Genomic DNA, 22,046 nt, shown 5'->3' on the forward strand with positions numbered 1-22,046 from the left:
ACCAAGTTTGGGGGTTTACGAGTCAAGATAAGCGGCAAATCATCGCGTGCGAAGGACAGGGGTCAAAACTGCCAATTAAGGAAAGTTGCTTGTGCTGATCAGGTCCTTGCGGACCGTATAGCAAGGACCTTACGGTCCGTAAAGTAGGCCCAGATGCAGAAAGTCGCGAATTAAGCTATTTGGGTCCGAATTGTGAGTGCATAACAGCTTTCAGCACCTCCCTTTTGCACCAATCAAAGGCCTTGCATGTCTTGGACACCTGGTGCACTCTTACAACTCCTGAAAACACCATTTAATCAGATCATTCCCCATTTCTTGAGGCACTTGTGTAGTAACAAGATCACATACAAACTTGCAAGAACTCTCCAAGCATTCCAGGAGCTTTCTGGTCGTCAAGGCAGCCTCCAAGTCTTATCTAAGCTTCATTAGGACCTTTGTAAGCATTCATATCATCCTCTAATCCGTTCTAGCATAGATTATTAGTTAAAAGTCAAACCGTTGTTCATATAGTTTGACTTTTCGATTAAACGAAATTGGCTCTGTCATTTTTCAAATTGAAACCACTTATAAGTTGGTATTTATGTGGGAAACAAACCCTCAAAAGGGTATTCTCTGATTCCCACTCTAAGCATGCTATTTGTCGAGTCAAAGATGTTCTTAAAAAGTCAACAGAAATCGTTTTTGCGAAATATAGCATAAATGGTAATGTAGATGACATGCAATCAGTTTGATCATCAAAAATAAATTATAATAAATGTAAGAACGTGTTTTATCATAATCAACTCGACAATCTTTAGTATAAACTCGGATCGGAACCGAAAGTCTTATAAAATGACTTTTTCGTTGACTCTCGATTCGGATCCATGCATGCATGTTTGAGATCTGTATTAGAGTTTATTTTTGACCATTTTTATTTTAGTTTAACTCTCTGGAATTTTTACATCTTGAGTCTATGCTTAACTGATTCGTATGCATGTTTCCGATTTATGCTTAAAGTTGACTATTTTGCCCTTTTTGATATAAAACGTGATTTTTGGAAAAGTGAAGGAGTAGAAATCTTTATTACTAATTTATAAACTTGCACCGAAAATTTGAGATCAGTTGGTGGTCCAGATTTTGAGTTATGGCCAATATCGTAAAACTATATCTTTATGTTAAGTAAACGGCGCATTTAGCGTATAATCTATTTAAGGCCACGTTTTGATATAAAACTTTTTACCCACTGATGTTATATAATATTTTGGGATTTTTGATGATTTTTATTTAATTTTTGGCTGATCGTTTCATAGGTCGCTAAGTCGATTCGGTTAGTGCCGGTTTTGACCGTTTAAGCCATAAAATGAGTTTTATAAATCCTTTTGACCCCAAACCTTTTTCCACTGATTTTATTTGTTAAATATATTATTTTGAGCATTCTGGAAATATAAAAATCTCAGCTTTCTTTGGAAAACCCGGAAACGGCTCTAAATCGCCTTTCTAGCGTTTTTAGCGCATAGTAAGCGTTATACTCATATTAAACACATAAGATTCATACCTACTGATGTATTTAGCATATTTTCATATAATAACAGTAAGTATAAGATTTTGAACTCAGATTTTCAATTTAACTCTTTTATAATCTTTTAAATGACCAAAATGCCCTTATAAGGCATAAATTGAGTTTAAAATTCATTCGGGGCATAATAGAACATAACTTACTGATATTATATCATAATTAAAGCATATTATTTCAGGGAACTTGCATATGACTCTTTTGGCTACCCGTAACGCCCTTTTAGCGTTCGGTTCGGTTTAGGTAACTAGTTTGCATAAATTGACCGAAACAGGTCAAACGTTATCATTTTTATCTCAAAATCCAGAATGTATTTAGTATACCCATATTATACAAGTATTCAAACTTGTCGGGTCTAAATCACATTCTATCCGGTCTTTCGCTTAATCGTGCGCTTGAACCGTATCGTCCTTAAAACTAACCGGTCTAAGCTTAGGCTTAAATAAAAGACCCGTTAGGAATCTAATAGGTTATTATAAACCTTTGTTCCAGAATAGGAGGCCCAGTAAAAGCTATCTACACTTACCAATTGTGATTCATACTTACTCAGGTAAATACATTTTGACTTATTTTTCCTATACGGGCTTGGGGTACAGTATATAGAATACCGCTTGATCGAGCGTTCAAATCCTGCACCCTTGGGTGTTCAGTTGGAATAGTTTGTCCGGCTCGTTTAAACAGTCTTGTTTTACTTTAAGCATTTGGGGGGTTATTGACCGTGTCCCGGATATCCTTGGCATTATCTTACGAGATGGCCACGACCAGAGCACGGGGTGTAGGCGTACACCCGTCGTGTATAACTCTTTAATGTGGTGTGTCAATTAATCTTTAACCCGGACAAGATCCGGGCTACCAAACGTACGAGTAGCATGTAATTCGTTCACAAGTTTATATTGCATAATTATCCCAAGTTAATAAAAATATTTATGCCATGTGCATTTAAATCAATTTTCAATCATTTTCAAAATGAGTCAGTTGATTTGTATTTACCAGTGTAAACTGACGTATTTTCCCAAAAGGTTAAGTGCAGGTACTATACGTACTAGGCTGGCTGTTTCCTAAGAGCGTCCACAATAGTCTCGCAAGCTCGGACGACAATAACTGTTGAACAATTTATCTTATTTTATTTGATCCGCCTGTGGATCCGTTTCAACTACTTGTGATAATTATTATTACATTTTAATTAAAGTTGAAATGAATCTATTTCTTCTTCCGTTGTGCATTATTATGTTGTGTTGTTTGTCTATGACGATGCCAACCACGTCACGATACCCCACGCCGGGCCCACCGGTGACATGTGGAGATCGGGGTGTGACAGGTTGGTATCAGAGCCAACGCTGAGTGAATTAAACACTAGTCTTCTGTGTTTAATCTCAGTTACACAATTGCACATTCCTCGATTTTCGAGTCTAGACAAAGAACTTAGGAAATGTTCAAAAATTTCGTTTATTTTTATTTTCTAGCTTTGTCTCATATATATATCTGTGTTGTGCAACTTGTTTGGTTTTTGACAGGTTCAGCATGCCGCCACGCGTACGAGGAAGGGGACGAGGAGGATTCGCAACCTCCCATGACCACGAAGCAGGGCCTTCGCATAGGCGGACCCCATCAGCATCCCACAACACTGCTGCCCAAGATCTTTGGAGATCATTCGCTGAACCAGCCAGGCACTCACTGTCACTGAGTACCTCACCTTCCCTACCCCACTCTTTTGGGCCCCACTCTGAAAATGGGCCCCACAACTCCCATGGATCCTTCATTCCTCTACCCCAGTCACCTTATGACTACCCAGCACCCGTTTATCAGGGCCTGTACAACCCTGATGCCTATTTGGAAGAACCAGTGGGTCATAACCCACTCGGACCTGAAGACCACTTCTCTGGTGGCAATGAGATGGAGGTCGACGAGGACACTGACCCTTCCCTGCCGCCGTCCGGCACTCCGAACCACCCCATTGAGATATCTGATGGGTCACCATTCAGGGGATCACCCTACAATGGTGTTGACAGCTACGAGGAGAGGTTTAAGCAGCACGACTGGGCGTATACCCCTAGCTACCATAACTCTCCCATGCACCAGTCCTACCACAGCTCTCCCATCCACTCGCAGCATCACTCCCAGCAGCAGCAGCTTCAGCAGCAGCCGCCTCAGCAACAGGATCCTTCTGAGGGATTCTGGCGCGACGTGGTCACTCCGTCGCCACCACCACCTCCGGTTTTGCCTCCTCCGCCTCAGAGGCGAAGGAGGAACGCACGTATGTCTACACGAGGAGGGATTCACATTGGCACCCCTCCGCATGTTGGTAGCAGCCGCTGCTCGCCGCTCCACGAAGAGTCAGAGATGGGAGAGTCCCCGCATCCCGTCTCAAAGGTTACTTCTGCACCGATCGCGCCACTGCCGCCGCAGAACTTTGGAGAGCCAATCCCGGCTTATGCTAGCTCGGCACCGTTCAACCCATTTGAGCAGATATACCCTCAGGGTTATGATTACACAGGAGACCCCTATTGGATAGCTTCAAACTACAACTCTCTCCCACCTGAAGGTCCTTTTGGAGGCACTTGGGCTACGGGGCAATCTACTTTTGGTTACCCACCAGGATACCAGCAGCCGCAGCCTCCACAGCCACCGCCGCCGGCACCAATGATGTCGCCACCGCAAGTCCAAGAAATCCTGCAAGGGATAAACGACGTGCGACGTGAGTTGCGACAGGAAATGCGGGAAGATCGCCGACACAACCGCGGAATGTTCAAGAAGATGGTTGACTTGATCAAGGGTAAGGGTAAGAAGGATTATTAAATCCTTTGTTTGTTAGCTCATTTACTCATGTCCCTGCGTGGACATTTATTCCTGTACTCTACCCCTGCGTGGGTATATTTCTCTTGTTCTACCCCTGCGTGGGTATGTTGTTTCTGTTTAACCCCTGTGTGGGTTTGTTTTGTTTGTTTGTTGCCTGTTATTTGGTTTAGCCCCTGCGTGGGCATGTTATTCGAGTTAAAAGTCCCGTTTAGGGCAAAGTTGTACTAGTTTACTTTATTTAAAATGGTTAATTTAAGTTTTTCATTTTATCTATGTGCATGAATATAATATTCAAATAAATGAAAAATATCAATTGCTATTTGATTTACCATTTAATAAGAATCTTAAAAAGGTAAAACCTAGCTTGAATGTCTTATTAAAAGGCCTGGCCAATATGGTAAAACCTGGTTAAAAAGATTCGATTCCCTGTTAACATCTGTAAACATGTTATCATTCTTGGCCAAGCGTGATCTGTAAAATCACACAAGCCACCATTTTTAATAAATTATCTACAGATTATATCTGTATACAAGTCTGATTATGACTTGATGCCTACGGGTTATGACTATGTCATATAAAGCAAAAAGGCAGTTGTGGTTTATAACTCCCTGCCAAGCAGAGGATTATTTGTTTAATTATACAAATTCTAATCCTAAAAAAAAAAAATCTAAATTTAAAATTTAGAAGTTGTCCGAAGTGACTAGGCCTATTGTGCCAATATATATATTTCATTCTATGATATAGTTGCTAATAAAAGTGCTGAATGAAATTAAATAAATTAACTAATATGGTTATTAATACCATGGTTAATAAGTCGTCAAGAACGATAATACTGTTAGGTTTCTAAATAGACCTTGTCCTTACTTTTATGTAGCTCTTAACGCTACATGGCAAAATCGGAAGAAACAAACAGTCATACTGGGGAACACCCTGATAACACAAAAATTCACGTAACTGGTGCGGAACTGCAAGCACTGGTAGAGAACGCTGTTGCCAAAGCTATTGATAGGCAATTCAGAGAATCGAGCGGGACTCGGAGTAGGACCCGGACCGTATCGCACGCCAAGCCCAAGACTCATTCGGAGGCTCATAGCAAGCCGCCTTCTAAGAAAAATGAGCTAAAAAAGGATGATGAGGATAATCACTCCTCCAACCACAGCAGTGTACCAAAACAAGAAATCAAACAGAAGCATGATACGCACAGTAAGTCCTGTACGTATAAGTATTTCGTTTCATGCAAACCCAGAGATTTTACTGGGGAAAAAGGAGCAGTTGATTGCATGACGTGGTTAGATGAGATGGACACAGTGGTTGATATCAGCGGGTGTGCTGATAGGGACGTAGTGAAGTACGTGTCCCAGTCATTTAAAGGAGATGCGCTAGCATGGTGGAAATCACTCCTACAAGCTGCCGGTAAGGCCACCCTCTACAATATGTCATGGGAACAGTTTGTAGCCCTGATCAAAGAAAATTTCTGTCCGCAACACGAAGTCGAAAGGATCGAATCAGATTCTGTATCCCTGGTGATGAAGAACCTCGACTGTTAGGCATATCTCACCACCTTCAACACTTTATCTCGATTAGTGCCGTATTTGGTGACCCCAGAGCCGTGAAGGATTGCCCGTTCTATTGGGGGTCTAGCACCAGAGATCAACGCGAGCGTTAAGGCATCAAGGCCTACGACGTTCAGATCAGTAGCTGATCTATCCCTCTCCCTCACTCAAGATGTAGTCAGATTGAGAGCTATGAAGAGCTCGGAGGAAAACAAGAGGAAACGTGAGGACGACACCTCACGAAGATCGGAGAAACGACACCGAGGGAACAACGACCATAGGAAAGGGTCGGGATTCAAGAAAGGAGATCATCAGTCGGGTGAGAAACCCAGATGCAAGACCTGCAAGAGACACCATTTTGGGAAATGTCGTTTAGAAGCAAAATCCCAGTCTCACGAAAAACGATGTGGGATTTGTAAGTCCACGGATCATAAGGCCTTGGATTGCAAGAGGCTTAAGGATGCAACTTGCTTTGGTTGCAATGAGAAGGGGCACATCCGGCCAAATTGCCCAAAGAATGCAAAGAAAGCTGATGAAGGAAAGAAGACCAATGCGAGAGTCTTCAGAATGGACGCTAAGGAAGCAGTTCTGGATGACAACGTCATTACAGGTACTTTTCTTGTAAACAATGTTTTTGCTAGAGTCCTATTTGATTCAGGAGCAGATAAGTCATTTGTAGATGATAAGTTCTGTAATTGTTGAACCTTCCTGTTAAAACCTTAAGTGTGAAATATGAGGTGGAATTAGCCGATGGAACCATAGAAACCGCCTCGACTGTTCTAGATGGATGTGTTATATCCATTAGGAATCATTCTTTCCCGTTATCCTTGCTTCCCTTTAAGCTAGCCGGATTCGATATAGTGATAGGCATGGATTGGTTATCGCGTAACCAAGCCCAGATTGTGTGCAACAGAAAGCAAGTGGTAGTGAAGACTCCGTCTGGTGAGTCACTTACTATCCAGGGAGATACCCAGCATGGATTGCCGGAGCAAGTATCCCTGCTCAAGGCATCCAGATGCCTGCAGAAAGGATGTGTCATTTATATGGCACAAGTTACTATTGATGAGCCGAAGCCAAGGATTGAAGATATCCCTGTCATCTCAGAATACCCTGAAGTATTCCCTGAGGAACTACCCGGTTTGCCACCGGATAGGCAAGTGGAGTTTCGAATAGACATCATTCCGGGTGCAGCGCCTATAGCAAGAGCACCTTATAGGTTGGCACCAACGGAGATGAAGGAGTTGAGGACGCAGTTGGATGATTTATTAGCTAAAGGTTTTATTAGACCTAGCTCGTCTCCTTGGGGAGCGCCAATCTTGTTCGTTAAAAAGAAGGATGGTTCGATGCGTCTGTGCATCGATTACCATGAGCTTAACAAGGTCACTATCAAGAATAGGTATCCATTACCCAAGATCGACGATCTGTTCGATCAGTTGCAAGGAGCAAGCTACTTCTCAAAGATCGACCTGAGGTCAGGTTATCATCAGTTGAATGTCAAAGAAGAAGATGTGCACAAGACCGCGTTTAGGACTCGATATGGACATTACGAGTTCCTAGTGATGCCTTTTGGACTCACTAACGCACCAGCCGCATTCATGGATCTCATGAATCGGGTCTGCAAGCCTTATCTGGATAAATTGGTCATCGTCTTTATTGACGACATCCTTATCTACTCGAAGAACCAAGCCGACCATGAGAAACACCTTCGTTGTATTCTCAAACTTCTGCATCAGGAGAAACTTTATGCCAAATTTTCGAAGTGTGAATTTTGGCTTCGAGAAGTCCAATTCCTTGGACATGTGGTAAGCGAGCGTGGTATCCAAGTAGATCCCGCTAAAGTAGAAGCAGTCATGAACTGGCAGGAACCGAAGACTCCTACTGAGATTCGCAGTTTCCTTGGATTGGCCGGATACTATAGGCGATTTATCGAGAACTTTTCAAGAATTGCTGCGCCCCTAACTTCGTTGACTCGTAAGAAGATTAAGTTCGATTGGGGCCCTAAGCAGCAGGAATCCTTCGACATTTTGAAGAAAAAGTTAAGCAATGCGCCAGTGTTGACATTGCCCAATGGTATAGAAGAATTTGTGGTGTATTGTGATGCGTCACACACTGGTATGGGCTGTGTACTCATGCAGAGAGGCAAAGTCATTGCCTACGCTTCTCGACAGCTAAAGGTGCACGAAAAGAACTACACCACCCACGATTTGGAATTGGGTGCAGTTGTATTTGCATTGAAACTATGGAGACACTACTTGTATGGAACTAAGTGTATAATTTATTCGGATCACAAGAGTCTTCAACATCTGTTCAATCAGAAGGAATTGAACATGCGTCAGAGGCGATGGATGGAAACTTTAAATGATTACGACTGTGAGATAAGATACCATCCAGGCAAGGCCAATGTAGTTGCCGACGCCTTAAGCAGGAAAGAAAGAATGAAACCGATCAGAATCAATGCCAAGCGCTGATGTGGGGTAAAATACACATATTTGTCCTATGTAAATTGTATAATTTTTGTATAGTTTTTATTTGTTTTTATTTAGTTTTAGTGTTATTTTATATTATATTGTGTTTTGGCAGGTTCTGGTACAAATGGAGCGAAAACGAGTAATATGGAAATAACCAGGCAGTTGAGTAGAGTATGACGCCAGTGACCGAATTAAAGTTGCCACTATTTTCCTTTATTGGGCCGAGCCCGCTTATCTCTATATTAGAAAGAGGATGAATTTGGCCGCACATAATTATTTTGCTGTTGATACCATTTGATTGGAAGGCAAAATGGGATGGCAATTAATTGAAAAGAACATATGATGATACAAGTTGCATATATTGAAACAATGGACAAATTAATTTATTCTATGGTGGCTTGCACGTGATTATTGGAAAGAAGAATGATGGGCTAAATTTCATTAGAGTGAATAAGAAGTATTGGGCCATAACTATCAACAAATATTGGGTGGAATGTGATTATTATTGGGCTATGAGAGGCAGTTTTGAGGAATTAAACATCAGACGATCTTATTCCTAGAAAAAAAAAGAAGGAGACAACATCAGAGGAGGCGACGGCTATTAGGAGTGGACGAAAGAAAAAAAGCCGGTTTTGGGGGAATCGTCGGGATCAAGCGGGAAGCTTGGAGAGCAAGGGATTACCGGGTTTTGTTACTCGATTTCTTTAGTTCTCTATTTTTTCTTGTTTAGTATCGATGAATTCTTCTTTGAAACCTTGTTTGATTATTTTTAAGACTATGTTTCTTGGCTAATTTTTATGCCACCTAGACTTTGATGAATGGATTGATATAAAGTATTTACCGTTTTTGTTATTTGCACGATGTTTATGGGTGATTGTGTTTTGTAAACGGTTTGATTTAATGATTTGATGTGTATGCGTGCTTTGATCCGGTTTATTATTGTTATTTGCTTCATATGATTCTTAGTGACGGTCTATATCACAACATAGAGTCATATTAGGGTTAGGGTTTCGGTGAGTGTCTATATCACATAAGAAAACCTTCACTCTTTAGGGAGAATCGCGCGATAACCTCTAGAAGTAACTAATAATAATCTGCTAGGTCTTAGTGTTCTACTAGTCCTAATAACTGGGAAGTGAGGGGCTATTGGTAGGTCTTACCCGGCGAATTGCTTTAGATAGGCCTTGGGAAAGGTTATGTCTTGGTTTACCTGTCGGTCTTATTAGTCTATCAAGTCAAATCTATTACTTCAGATTACCCTAGACCTAGGATTGGGAAAGAATAGGTCAACATTAGGGTACTTACACAATAATTAGACGACTGGGAAGAAATCTAATAACCGGTAGAATTAACGGCCTAGGTAGTGCCACAGGTTTCTCCTTGAGAAGGGTCGAGGGGCCTCGATGGTTCTTAATAGGTTTAGTATTTTAAGATCCCGGTTCCATAACTCGTGCATTTAACTTAATTGGTAATCTCTTAAAAACAATCCAGGATTCTTGTCTAGGTGGTCCAGTTCTCATATAAGTAAAGTTCACAGTCTTCGTTCGTCTCTAGTCTAGTTCTAGTTTATTAGTTTAGTTTGATAGATTTCCTTAGTTTTACGTACCCCCCCAACCAATCAACAGTTAGAGTCCGTGTCAGTCTAGGTCTAGATAGAGTCTAATTAGCGTAATCAGAGAGTCTCGTGGGTTCGATACTCGGACTTACTTAGGCTATACTGCATTGACCGGTACACTTGTCGGTGATGTGGTCTAGGTTTTAGAGAGTCTGTTTTTATAAATTTAAAACTTAGAGTGTCTAATTTAGGGTTAAAATTAGTTAGTTTAATTAGACCACTTTTAGCACATCAAGTTTTTGGCGCCGTTGCCGGGGACTCTTGGCGATTGCGTTTATTAGCTTTGACTGGACTTAATTGACATTATACGTGCTATTTTTTTTTTGTATATTGAGTCGTAGGTGTCTAATTGTCCGTGTCTTTTATTTTTCTTGAGTCTTGTGAATATGTGTGAAATTTGTGGAGGACCTCATTTTACTGTTAAGTGCCCACAATATGAGGGGTCCTCTGCACATTATTAAGCGCATCGAAATAAGAAATAATTTGAACGAAAGGGTGTTAGCTGCACAGAAGGAAGCTGTGTTGGAAGCTAACTATCCTGAGGAGAAGTTAGGAGTAACTGAGGAGCAGTTATCCTACGACAAAGATGGAATGCTAAGACTGAACGGACGAATATGGGTTCCAGTATATGGAGGACTTCGGGATGTAATCCTCCAGGAAGCCCACAACTCTAAATATTCCGTTCATCCTGGAGCCGATAAGATGTACCAGAATCTGAAAGCAAACTACTGGTGGATTGGTTTGAAAAAGTCAGTAGCTGAGCATGTAGCTAAATGTTTGACTTGTGCGCAAGTTAAAGCTGAGCATCAGAAGCCGTCAGGTTTGCTTCAACAACCCTAAATACCCAAGTGGAAATGGGAAATGGTGACAATGGATTTCATCACCAAGTTGCCAAAGACGAAAAAGGGAAATGATACCATATGGGTCATAGTAGATAGACTGACGAAGTCAGCTCATTTTCTACCCATCAAGGAGACGTATAGCTCCGATATGTTAGCTCAATTATACGTCGATAAGATTGTAGCGTTACATGGTATACCTGTATCTATTATCTCCGATAGAGATACTAGATATACGTCGCATTTTTGGAAGAGTTTCCAACAATCGTTGGGCACTCGTTTGAATTTTAGTACGGCTTATCATCCTTAGACTGATGGTCAAAGTGAGCGTACCATTCAAACTTTGGAAGACATGCTTCGTGCATGTGCGATCGACTTGGGTGGTAGTTGGGATAAGAACCTACCACTAATTGAATTCTCCTACAACAATAGCTACCATTCCAGCATAAAAGCTGCGCCTTTTGAGGCCTTATACGGTAGAAAGTGTAGATCGCCCATCTGTTGGGCAGAAGTTGGAGATGTCCAATTATCAGGACCAGATATCGTTTTTGAGACGACGGACAAGATCGTGTAGATTCGCGATCGTTTGAAAGCTGCCAGGGATAGGCAAAAAAGTTATGCGGATCCTAAGCGCAAAGATTTTCACTTCGATGTAGGTGATAAAGTGTTGCTTAAGGTATCACCCTGGAAGGGGGTGATGCGATTTGGTAAGAAAGGCAAGCTAAGCCCGAGATACATAGGACCTTTCGAGATCATCGAACGTGTCGGGTCAGTCGCTTATAAGTTAAACTTGCCTGAAGAGCTTAGCGCTATTCATAATGTGTTCCATATCTGTAATTTAAAGAAGTGTTTCGCTGACGAATCACTGGTCATACCGCATACAGATATACACATAGATGAGAGTTTGAAGTTCGTGGAAAAACCTTAGTCGATTGAGGATCGACAGGTGAAGAAGCTTCGAAGGAAGCATGTGCCTATTGTCAAGGTCAAATGGGATGCCCGTAGAGGTCCCGAATACACGTGGGAAGTGGAATCCACGATGAAAGAGAAATATCCTCATTTGTTTCAGCAAATCTCGAGGTCGAGATTCCTTTTAAGGGGGTTAGGATGTAACACCTCGAAAATTTACGTCCAATAATGTATTGACACGTGTCATAGACTTCCGGTATGTGAAAACATACCTTAGAGGGGCTAAAGTTGACAAACAGTGAAAACTATGGAACGTAAGGGTCCAAAGTGTCAACAATGGATAAATAGACTCTATAATAACCCTACATAATGTTTATAACCTTAAACGGATGGATCATGGATCATACGAAGCGGAAATTGCACAAAAGTGGGGAATTACAAACTATAGGGGCTAAAAGTGTCAACATGTTGAATTTATACCTCTGAGTGAACTTTTGGCAGACCCGAAGCTTTGTAATGCTAAAATATACTCACTAGAATATGTGGTAAAAATTTCATGAAGTTTCGTTATCGTATGAGAAAGTTATGGCCAAAACCGTACTTGAGGGGTTAAAAGCGTCAACGTCAAATTCATGGCTTTTCGGGTGAGCGCAAAGTTAACCGAGGACATTACCATGTTGGTAAATGTCCCAAGGTTCTTAAAAACCAAGTTTGGGGGTTTACGAGTCAAGATAAGCGGCAAATCATCGCGTGCGAAGGGCAGGGGTCAAAACTGCCAATTAAGGAAAGTTGCTTGTGCTGATCAGGTCCTTGCGGACCGTATAGCAAGGACCTTACGGTCCGTAAAGCAGGCCCAGGTGCAGAAAGTCGCGAATTAAGCTATTTGGGTCCGAATTGTGAGTGCATAACAGCTTTCAGCACCTCCCTTTTGCACCAATCAAAGGCCTTGCATGTCTTGGACACCTGGTGCACTCTTACAACTCCTGAAAACACCATTTAATCAGATCATTCCCCATTTCTTGAGGCACTTGTGTAGTAACAAGATCACATACAAACTTGCAAGAACTCTCCAAGCATTCCAGGAGCTTTCTGGTCGTCAAGGCAGCCTCCAAGTCTTATCTAAGCTTCATTAGGACCTTTGTAAGCATTCATATCATCCTCTAATCCGTTCTAGCATAGATTATTAGTTAAAAGTCAAACCGTTGTTCATATAGTTTGACTTTTCGATTAAACGAAATTGGCTCTGTCATTTCTCAAATTGAAACCACTTATAAGTTGGTATTTATGTGGGAAACAAATCCTCAAAAGGGTATTCTCTGATTCCCACTCTAAGCATGCTATTTGTCGAGTCAAAGATGTTCTTAAAAAGTCAACAGAAATCATTTTTGCGAAATATAGCATAAATGGTAATGTAGATGACATGCAATCAGTTTGATCATCAAAAATAAATTATAATAAATGTAAGAATGTGTTTTATCATAATCAACTCGACAATCTTTAGTATAAACTCGGATCGGAACCGAAAGTCTTATAAAATGACTTTTTCGTTGACTCTCGATTCGGATCCATGCATGCATGTTTGAGATTTGTATTAGAGTTTATTTTTGACCATTTTTATTTTAGTTTAACTCTCTGGAATTTTTACATCTTGAGTCTATGCATAACTGATTCGTATGCATGTTTCCGATTTATGCTTAAAGTTGACTATTTTGCCCTTTTTGATATAAAACGTGATTTTTGGAAAGTGAAGGAGTACAAATCTTTATTACTAATTTATAAACTTGCACCGAAAATTTGAGATCAGTTGGTGGTCCAGATTTTGAGTTATGGCCAATATCGTAAAACTATATCTTTATGTTAAATAAACGGCGCATTTAGCGTATAATCTATTTAAGGCCACGTTTTGATATAAAACTTTTTACCCACTGATGTTATATAATATTTTGGGATTTTTGATGATTTTTATTTAATTTTTGGCTGATCGTTTCATAGGTCGCTAAGTCGATTCGGTTAGTGCCGGTTTTGACCGTTTAAGCCATAAAATGAGTTTTATAAATCCTTTAGACCCCAAGCCTTTTTCCACTGATTTTATTTGTTAAATAATTATTTTGAGCATTCTGGAAATATAAAAATCTCAGCTTTCTTTGGAAAACCCGGAAACGGCTCTAAATCGCCTTTCTAGCGTTTTTAGCGCATAGTAAGCGTTATACTCATATTAAACATATAAGATTCATACCTACTGATGTATTTAGCATATTTTCATATAATAACAGTAAGTATAAGATTTTGAACTCAGATTTCCAATTTAACTCTTTTATAATCTTTTAAATGACCAAAATGCCCTTATAAGGCATAAATTGAGTTTAAAATTCATTCGGGGCATAATAGAACATAACTTACTGATATTATATCATAATTAAAGCATATTATTTCAGGGAACTTGCATATGACTCTTTTGGCTACCCGTAACGCCCTTTTAGCGTTCGGTTCGGTTTATGTAACTAGTTTTCATAAATTGACCGAAACGGGTCAAACGTTATCATTTTTATCTCAAAATCCAGAATGTATTTAGTATACCCATATTATACAAGTATTCAAACTTGTCGGGTCTAAATCACATTCTATCCGGTCTTTCGCTTAATCGTGCGCTTGAACCGTATCGTCCTTAAAAGTAACCGGTCTAAGCTTAGGCTTAAATAAAAGACCCGTTAGGAATCTAATAGGTTATTATAAACCTTTGTTCCAGAATAGGAGGCCCAGTAAAAGCTATCTACACTTACCAATTGTGATTCATACTTACTCAGGTAAATACATTTTGACTTATTTTCCCTATACGGGCTTGGGGTACGGTATATAGAATACCGCTTGATCGAGCGTTCAAATCCTGCACCCTTGGGTGTTCAGTTGGAATAGTTTGTCCGGCTCGTTTAAACAGTGTAGTTTTACTTTAAGCATTTGGGGGGTTATTGACCGTGTCCCGGATATCATTGGCATTATCTTACGAGATGGCCACGACCAGAGCACGGGGTGTAGGCGTACACCCGTCGTGTATAACTCTTTAATGTAGTGTGTCAATTAATCTTTAACCCGGACAAGATCCGGGCTACCAAACGTACGAGTAGCATGTAATTCGTTCACAAGTTTATATTGCATAATTATCCCAAGTTAATAAAAATATTTATGCCATGTGCATTTAAATCAATTTTCAATCATTTTCAAAATGAGTCAGTTGATTTGTATTTACCAGTGTAAACTGACGTATTTTCCCAAAAGGTTAAGTGCAGGTACTATACGTACTAGGCTGGCTGTTTCCTAAGAGCGTCCACAATAGTCTCGCAAGCTCGGACGACAATAACTGTTGAACAATTTATCTTATTTTATTTGATCCGCCTGTGGATCCGTTTCAACTACTTGTGATAATTATTATTACATTTTAATTAAAGTTGAAATGAATCTATTTCTGCTTCCGCAGTGCATTATTATGTTGTGTTGTTTGTCTATGACGATGCCAACCACGTCACGATACCCCACGCCGGGCCCACCGGTGACACGTGGAGATCGGGGTGTGACAGTAGATGAGGGGGAACCATCTTACATTGCACAAAGTTATCCGCGACGAGAATACGGGACTTACCATTCGTATATGGAAAACCACACAAGTTAGAGTATGAGGAAGGTGCTAAGGAGTATGAGAAAATGATAACGAAGTCGAAAAAGGTGCTAACGACTTTGAGGAAAATGATAACGAAGTCGAGGAATGTGCTAAGGACTTTGAGGAAAATAATAACGAAATCGAGGAAGGTGTAATGCACTTTGAGGAGGGTGTTGACGACGACGAACTTGCTAACGAGGAAGGTGTTCACGACGACGAACGTGCTAACGAGGAAGGTGCTAATGACGAGAAAAAAAAACAAAAAAGGTATGACATAACCGTCAATTACATGTTATTAGTGTTATATAATGTTGATATAATTTTAGAGTGAAAAAAATGATCTTGTATACGTGTTATTCGTTATATATAATTTTTATTAGGTAGGAGAAATCTAGAAAATGTTTAACCCGTCCCGACCTTAACCCGAACCCGACCCGAAAATTATGTCATACATATTAACCCGATTTCGTTATCATTTTGGTGAAATATTATATATGTTCTGGTGAAATATTTTGTTAAAAATAGATTACTTAGGCTTGTAAATGAACCGAACGAACACGAACGAGGCATGTATACTGATTAAAAGTAGAAAATGTATGACACGTACAAACCCAAAAATGTGTCATACATATTAACCTGAACCCGTTGTTGAACCCGAGTTTTTTTATTGTTTTTTCGACAAATTAATATATTAATTACTTTTATGTGGGTTTCTAATGAACCTTTTTTTTGAGGTATTTGGGTCACTTGAAGAATTGGGTATACAAAAGAGAAGTTGCGAAAGGTTACGTCATTGTGACCCAACGAACGATAACAAAAGGTGAAGGTTCATCAGCAAGGACAGTGAAGATATGGTTGCAATGCGATCGTGGCGGCGAACCCAAAAGTAAAGCAATAGTTCGGCGTTCCGGTAGCAAAAAGGTTGGCTATCATTTTAGTCTGATAGGGAAACTAGACTCAAGTAGTGGTAATTGGAGCCTTGTGGAGAAGAAAAACATTCACAACCATGAGCCTGTTGAATTTCTCGAGGGCCACGCGTTTGCTAGAAGGCTGAGCCCGGACGAAGAATCACTGGTGGAGAGACTTTATCTGCAAAACATGGAGCCTACAAATATACATTTAACGATAAGAAAACAGTACCCACATAGCGTGTGCATTCTACAAGACGTACAAAACATGATTAAAAAGATTAAACTCAAAATGTATGGCGATCGAACTCCAATGCAGATATTAGAGAGCATGTTGCAAGAAGAAAGGTATGTTTATTTCACCAGAGTGAATCCCTCCACAAACGCAGTCGAGGAGGTTTTTTTCGTTCATCCGGACTCGTACAACACGTGGCGTACATTCCCACATGTATTGATGATTGATGCTACCTACAAGATGAATGAATATAAGCTTCCGTTTATTCAAGTTGTGGGTGTGACATCGACACACAAGTCTTTTTGTGTGGCTCATGCGTTTGTCTCTAAGAAATGTTGGTAGATTGCATGGAGCCACGTGTAATTGTAACAGATAGGGATCAAGCTTTGATGAATGCTTGCGATAAAGTATTCCTAAAAGCTTCCAAATTGCTATGTAGGTGGCACATCTCACAGAATATTCTAAAACACTGTCGGGCAAAATTTACGGATGAAGACTGGAAAATATTCAAGCTTTCTTGGTCTCGACTGTGTTGTTCTCCCACTCTGACGCTATACAATTATAACTTTCAGCGGCTTTTCACGCGACTGATTAACGACGAACGATCAGGTACATATTATATTAGTTTACATACATTCATCCATACATCTATACATACAAACATTACAAATCATTGTATTCAATTTTTTTTCAGATGTTCTGGATTATTTGTATGATGTGTGGCTGAAAGATTATAAAAAAAGTTCATTTCAGCTTGGACTAACACAGTCTCCAATTTTGGTCAACATACATGTAGGACCGGGGATTCGATCAAAACGAGTCGATCAGAAGAGTTCTACACCAAATCAGAGGCGGAATTCATTGATTTGATCTTCATTCAACTAGATTCACACTTAGAAGTAGATTAATTGTCGTTTGTATTGATTTCACAACGTTACACGAGCTGGCGACACTTCGGCAGAGCTTCGCTACCGGAATCAGAAAGTTACAGATGACAACCCAAGACCTCCTATATATAGGGAATCCAGATCGCATGAACTGGAGTAGTCCAGGTCGCACGACCTGGTGCCAGGTCGCACGAACTGATCAGTTCGCACGAACTGGTCAGTTCAGACCTGTTTCCCGTTTCTCTCGAACAACGTGTCTTGGTTTATCTATTCTATTACACGACTCGATACAAGACGAAGTCAACAAACATATGCACTAACAAACTCCCCCTTGGATGTTGACGAGTCTTCAGTGTATTGAGTCTTTAGTCTTGATCAGTCTTTTCGCTCTCTCCAAAGTATCTTTCTCTATAAGCATCCTCCAATCTTTCTTACTCTATCAGAATCTCAACCTGGCCATATTCTCTCTCTAATTCTCTTTATCAGGTCTCTTGATTCCTTAAGTTTATCAGCATCAGCAGCTTCTATCTCGAGCTTTGTTCCAGTAACTGAATCTGGCTCTTATGTTTTCAGACTCCCCCTTTCGATAATCTAGGATCGCAGTCTGGAATCTTCTATCTACAGGCTTTCACATGTTCAGAAACGTTTCCTGGCTCTCCGTAGCAATAAGATTAGAAACCTGGCTCTAATCTGCATACGCTTATGCAGAAAATCCTCAGGAGTCGAATCCTAGCTCTTTCAAAGCTTTTTACCTGCACAATCCTCTACCCAAAAGTAAATTTCACAATTGTTAAGATTTAACAAATTTAGAATCCACTTGTAGATATCATTCAACATTAATAATAGTTATATCAAGTTCAAATTAATGACCTTGATTAACTAACCATAAAATCATTATCAACACATCATTTGTAAAATTACATTATAACATTTCTCAAATTATCTCAAACTTTATCTTCACTTTTCATTTCAAACACACTCTCCCAATCCACTGTCGTTCATCATGTTTAGCACTCGGAATTTTGAAAATCAGCTTTTCAACACCAGTTGTCGAAAATAAGATGAAATACAATCTTTTTGAATTTTCAAAACTTTTATGCTAAAACACATTCTTTTTGGTTTTTTTCTAAGATTTTCAGTGTGTAAAAATGCAATAAAGAAATATTTACAAACAATATTTTTATGAGTTTGTGTAAGAGGATCATATCAGTTTTTGAGACAGATCACTAACACCGTTGACCTTTTCAGACTTTAATTTTAAACAAATTCATTTCTGATTGTCAGTATTGTTGTCCACTTAAACTTCTACACAAGTTTCAATTGATTCGAGATACAAATTAATGTTTTAAGGACTTAAACTTATTCGCGTGTCCCACCTCAGAATATACTCCCGTATCAAAATTCCCTAGATTCAGTCTTACAGGTGAGTATACCAATTTGATATCTGTATTTTGGGTTAGTGCGAGACCTTGAGAGCTCAGGTATGAACTTCCGTTCAGTCAAAGAGATGAAGGCTCGACTTTAGGTGTGTTCCCTTTAGGGAATCTTTTCTTCAACTGCAATTGATTCATATCTTTCGATACTTTTCAATTTTTATGCAGAGGGTAAGCTTTTAAAGCGCAAAAAGTATTATACAAAGTCTAGGCCATTGCTTCCGAAATATCAGAAGACCAGGTATAATACCCAACATATCAAACAGTATAAAGACCTAGTATCTCAGAATCAGGCAATCTCTCAAACAAGATTTCGGGGGTTACCCATATATCCGAGAGATGTTCCCCACGAGATAAGTAAGTATTCGTTATGTTTATATCTCGATATCAATTTACTAGTCATGTGAAGTCTACCAGCACATCTGTAGGATCGTTTTCACGACCAAAACGAGTCATTCAGAAGAGAACTCGTCCAATATGAGAGGCGGAAACAAACATATTGGAGTTATTTCAGCTAATTTGCACAAGAATCACTTTAAACTGTCTCTAATATTGAAAACTCAACGTTTTACAGCCTGGAGACACTTCAGCAGCTCTTCGGCACCGGAATCAGATCAATACAAACGAAATGGGCAAGATGGGTATTTATAGACAGAGCCATTTCGTGCGAAACCACTCATACAAAATGATCATTTCATATGGTATGGCCGAAGTCATTTCGTGCGAAATGGGCAGCTTTATTTCGTACGAAATGGACCAAATCCATTTCATGCGAAATGGTCTCTTCCTTCATTTTCCCAGTTTTCTCGTAAATCGTGCCCTAATCTATCTAATCTATTGCAAGACTCGATACAAGACGAAGTCGACAAAAATATGCACCAACAGACTCCCCCTTGGATGTTGACGAAGTCATCAGTTGTTAAATCTTCAGTCTTTATCAGTCGTCACACTCTCTCCAAAGATTCTCCATTGTAAGCATCCTCAATCAATCTCTAATTTTTTTCCTCTAATCTTCCCCTTGAATGTTGATCTGGCTCTTGAGCTTTCTAATTCTCTTGAACAGATCTTCTTGATTCTTTTTCCCAGAATTTTAATCCTGGCTCTTATCCTGTTTCAGCATCAGCATCAGCATCTTGCATGGATATCATGATTCGAATCTGGCTCTTTACATCTTCAAACTTCCTTTTGATGTCTTCAGACTCCCCCTTTCAATAAGCTGGGATCTCAGTATGGAATTCACAATCTGGCTTTTTGTAACCACAGAATCATCATGTATCAGGACCTAGCTCTTTCCAAACTTCATTCCTGCACATTCTCTACCTCACAATAAATTTCTCAAATTCAAAAGTTGTACAAATCTAGAAATCACATGCAGGTATTCTTCAAAAAGATTCAATCTTTGATGACCACATGTAAGAATATCATTTCTTTCTTTCTTAAACAAATTCTCCCAAACCTGTTCATCATGTTTAGCACTTGGAACTTTGAAAATCAGCTCTTCAACATCAGGTGTGGAAAATCTTTTTGAATTTGTCAAAATTTTATGCTAAAACACACTAAAAATCTTTTTGGATTTTGAATTTGAAGACAAGCTGTAAAGAATTATTTCAAGACAATATTTTTGTGAGTTTGTGTAAGAGGCTCATATTAGATTTTGAGATAAATCACTAACACCATTAAGCTTTAGACATTTTAAGTTCTAAACGATTCACCTAGATTTTCAGTATACTAATCCACTTAAATTTTTACACAAAGTTCAACTGTTTCGAGATACGAGATTAGTTTTTTAAGCACTTAAACTTATTTGTGTGTCCCACCTCAGAATATACTGTCGTATACAGACTTCTATATTCAGTCTTACAGATGAATGTACACTAATGATATCTGTAAACGGGTAAATGCGAAACCATGAGAGCTCAGGTTTGAACTTCCGTTCAGACAAAGAGATGATGGCTCGACTTTAAGTGTGTCCCGTTTGGGGATCTTTTCTTCAACAACACATGATTAGCATTTTTCAATGTTTCATCATTTTTTATGCTGAGGGCTGGCTTTAAGATTAAAGCTTATACAAAGTATTATACGAGGACTAGGCTATTGCTCCCGCAAAATCAAAAGTCCTGGTATAATACCCCATATATCACCACGCACAAAGACCTAGTATGTCAGAAATAGAAAATCTTTCAAACAAGATTTCGGGGGTTACCCATATATCCGAGAGATGTTCCCCACGAGATAAGTAAATATTTCTATTTATGTTTATATCTCGAAAACAATTTACTAAATGAGTAAAAATCTACTTACATATCATCAGTGAGATCGTTTATCACATTAAACATTTCATATCTGTAGCGTGTTGTGATTATCCACTGATGTACTATCATTTCCTGTTTTTCACAACAAAACTCATTTTTGAATTTTTCAATTTGTTTGGCTTTTTGGATTTTATCATGTTTTTTGGATTTTTCAAATTTTTGAAATTTTCTAAATTTTAACTCCCCCTAAAATCAAAATATGTTTCAATTTTGATTTTCCAGGAAAATTTGAAAACAAACTGTACAAATAAAATGACAACTGAATTTCAAGCTTCAATACTCCATCCACTTGGCATAAACAATCAGAACTCCCCTTACAACAAACTATTTTCCCATTATGATTTCAAAACACTTAAGTTTATTTTAATCAAAATGGTTTTCCCAGAAAATAAGTTTTGTTGAATTTCACAAACCATTTGTAGGTTAGGGGATACACTCATCGCCTTGTTTTTCAAACACTTATATGAAAGTTAAATCAAGTTCAATTTAATGACCTTGATTAACCACTTGTAAATTTTTCAAACAAACATATTTAAGAATGATGCCGATTCATGCTCCACGATTACCAACTTGGGAGCTCCGGCAAGTCAGGTTTTTCAGTTAGAGAGATTCTCCCAAGCCTGACGGTCCTTGGGAGATTCCGAGTTATCAACACTCGGCTTCTTTCTTTTCTTCTTCTTCTCATAGAACTCCTTTACCCCTTTGACCTTCTCGTCAATCATTTTTCCAAAAATATTTTGAACAGTGGGGTTAAAGGCCTTTTCAACATCAAATTCTTTCTTTTCAGAGAAAAATAGATTTGAAATTTCAACCTTTCCAACTTTTTGTTTAAAATTTTCAGCCCGCAATGGTGGAAAATTTGCATCATCCATAGGCGGTACTGACTT

General features: G+C 39.3%; 1 protein-coding gene across 1 annotated transcript; it reads left to right on the forward strand.

Moving 5' to 3' along the window:
• Positions 1–3,808: 3,808 nt before the first annotated feature.
• LOC110895814 (protein FAR1-RELATED SEQUENCE 5-like) lies at positions 3,809–16,869 on the forward strand. Its single transcript, XM_022143178.1, has 3 exons — positions 3,809–4,094; positions 15,450–15,651; positions 16,119–16,869. The coding sequence occupies exons 1-3, from the start codon at positions 3,809–3,811 to the stop codon at positions 16,867–16,869; spliced, it is 1,239 nt and encodes a 412-aa protein (XP_021998870.1).
• Positions 16,870–22,046: the final 5,177 nt, after the last annotated feature.

This window comes from Helianthus annuus, chromosome 2, assembly GCF_002127325.2.
Source record: "Helianthus annuus cultivar XRQ/B chromosome 2, HanXRQr2.0-SUNRISE, whole genome shotgun sequence".
In the NCBI taxonomy this organism is placed as follows: domain Eukaryota; kingdom Viridiplantae; phylum Streptophyta; class Magnoliopsida; order Asterales; family Asteraceae; genus Helianthus; species Helianthus annuus.